At 68.3% G+C, this 1395-nt stretch overlaps 1 protein-coding gene across 1 annotated transcript in view; it reads left to right on the top strand.

Annotated features, from left to right (window-relative positions):
* LOC109313077 (bactericidal permeability-increasing protein-like) overlaps window positions 1–318 on the top strand; it is a 6584-nt gene extending 6266 nt beyond the window's left edge. Inside the window, 2 exon segments of the mRNA XM_019539470.1 lie at window positions 1–67; window positions 161–318. The exon segment at window positions 1–67 is cut by the window's left edge and continues 5 nt beyond it. Of these exon segments, the coding sequence (XP_019395015.1) occupies window positions 1–67; window positions 161–235 (142 nt within the window). The 3' untranslated portion in view covers window positions 236–318.
* Window positions 319–1395: the final 1077 nt, after the last annotated feature.

Raw genomic sequence — 1395 nt, forward strand, 5'->3', positions numbered from 1 at the left:
GAAAGGCTTCGCGGTGCCCAGCTTCCACAACATCAGCCTGGTGCAGCCCCACGTCAGTGTTCACCAGGTGGGTAGCACTGGCACCGGCACTGCCACCCCCCGGCCCCGATACAGCCCTGGGGGCTGCCCACCCATGTGCCCCCCTGCTCTGTCTCCACAGGGGTTTGTGCTGGTCGCCACGGACATGCGGTTTGAACCCAAGCGCCCGAACGCGGCCGCCCAGCGCTCGTCTTGACTCCGTCTGGCCTCCCCGTACCGCCACCATGCCAGGGCCCTGCCCCCAAGCACCGGGCATCCCGGCGCTGACCACTGGCTCGCAGCCCCTCTGCCCACGCTGGGGGAGGTGGCAGAAGGATTTTGTAGCCATGCAACTAAAGGGGGACCTCCACTCTTGCTGCCGTGTCCTTCTACCGGCTCCCGTCCCCCTGCGCTCCCCTTCCTCCGAGCCCCGCAGCTGCCCCTGCTGTCCTCCGGGCTCTGCTCCCTGAGGAGGCCGGGGGGAGAAGGGGCATCGCCTCCTTGGTACCTGGGGGCTGCTCTAAGGGGTGGGCGGCTGCCGGGGCCTTGTCACCTGCTGAGAAGAGCTGCAAGGAAGGGACCCCGGGGGCTTCGCTCCTCCCCAGCTGGAGCTGGACACATTGCAGCCCCCCCCGGGCAGGTAAGGGGCTGGGGGTCCCGCACCTGGGGTGCCTGCTGTCAGAAAGGCACAACACAGGTGGGAATTGTGAAGGAAAGGGGCTGCTCCAAGTCCACGGTGCAGCTCCGCCTCGAGTGCTGGCCCTGCCCTCTGGGAAGAGAGAGAAGACCGGAGCCGGGCAGCGAGGCCGCGGAGGGGCTGGAGGGGCGGCCCAAGGCCAGCGCTGGCTGGAGCCCAGGCCGGGGGCTGCGCCCGCTGTGCCGATGCTCTTGCTGGGACCAAAGCTGGAGCGTCTTGGCCCTCTGCTCCAGTGCACAGTGGGGCCAGGAAGGGATTTCCCCCTGGTCAGACTGGGGGGTTGCCTTCCTCTTGAGCCGGCCACGGCTGTTGAGGGGCTCAGAGCAGCAATGGGGGGAGCTGTGCCCCCCGCCTTTGCTTTCCGGGGGGCAGGGGTGGGTGATGCCTGGGTGACGGTGGCGTGTGGCTCAGAGATCAGCCCCGGGCTTTGTGAGGGGCTATTTGATGTCTGCTGTATGGCGGCGAAGCTGCTGGCATCCGTGGGTCGCCGGCGGTCGGCGGCCCTGTTGTCAGTGTCCTCCGGGTCCCACGCGGGGGCCCGGAAACGGTCCCGTGTTGCGCCCCGACGGGACAGGTCCTGGCTGGTTGTCCTCGTCGCCTCACGATGATGTCCGGCGTTGGCTGCCAGCACCACGGTGACGTCAGCTAACACCGTCTGGATCGGGGTTTCCGTCGGCGTC

Source organism: Crocodylus porosus, unplaced genomic scaffold, assembly GCF_001723895.1.
Source record: "Crocodylus porosus isolate Cpor-Errol unplaced genomic scaffold, CroPor_comp1, whole genome shotgun sequence".
Classification (NCBI taxonomy): Eukaryota; Metazoa; Chordata; order Crocodylia; family Crocodylidae; genus Crocodylus; species Crocodylus porosus.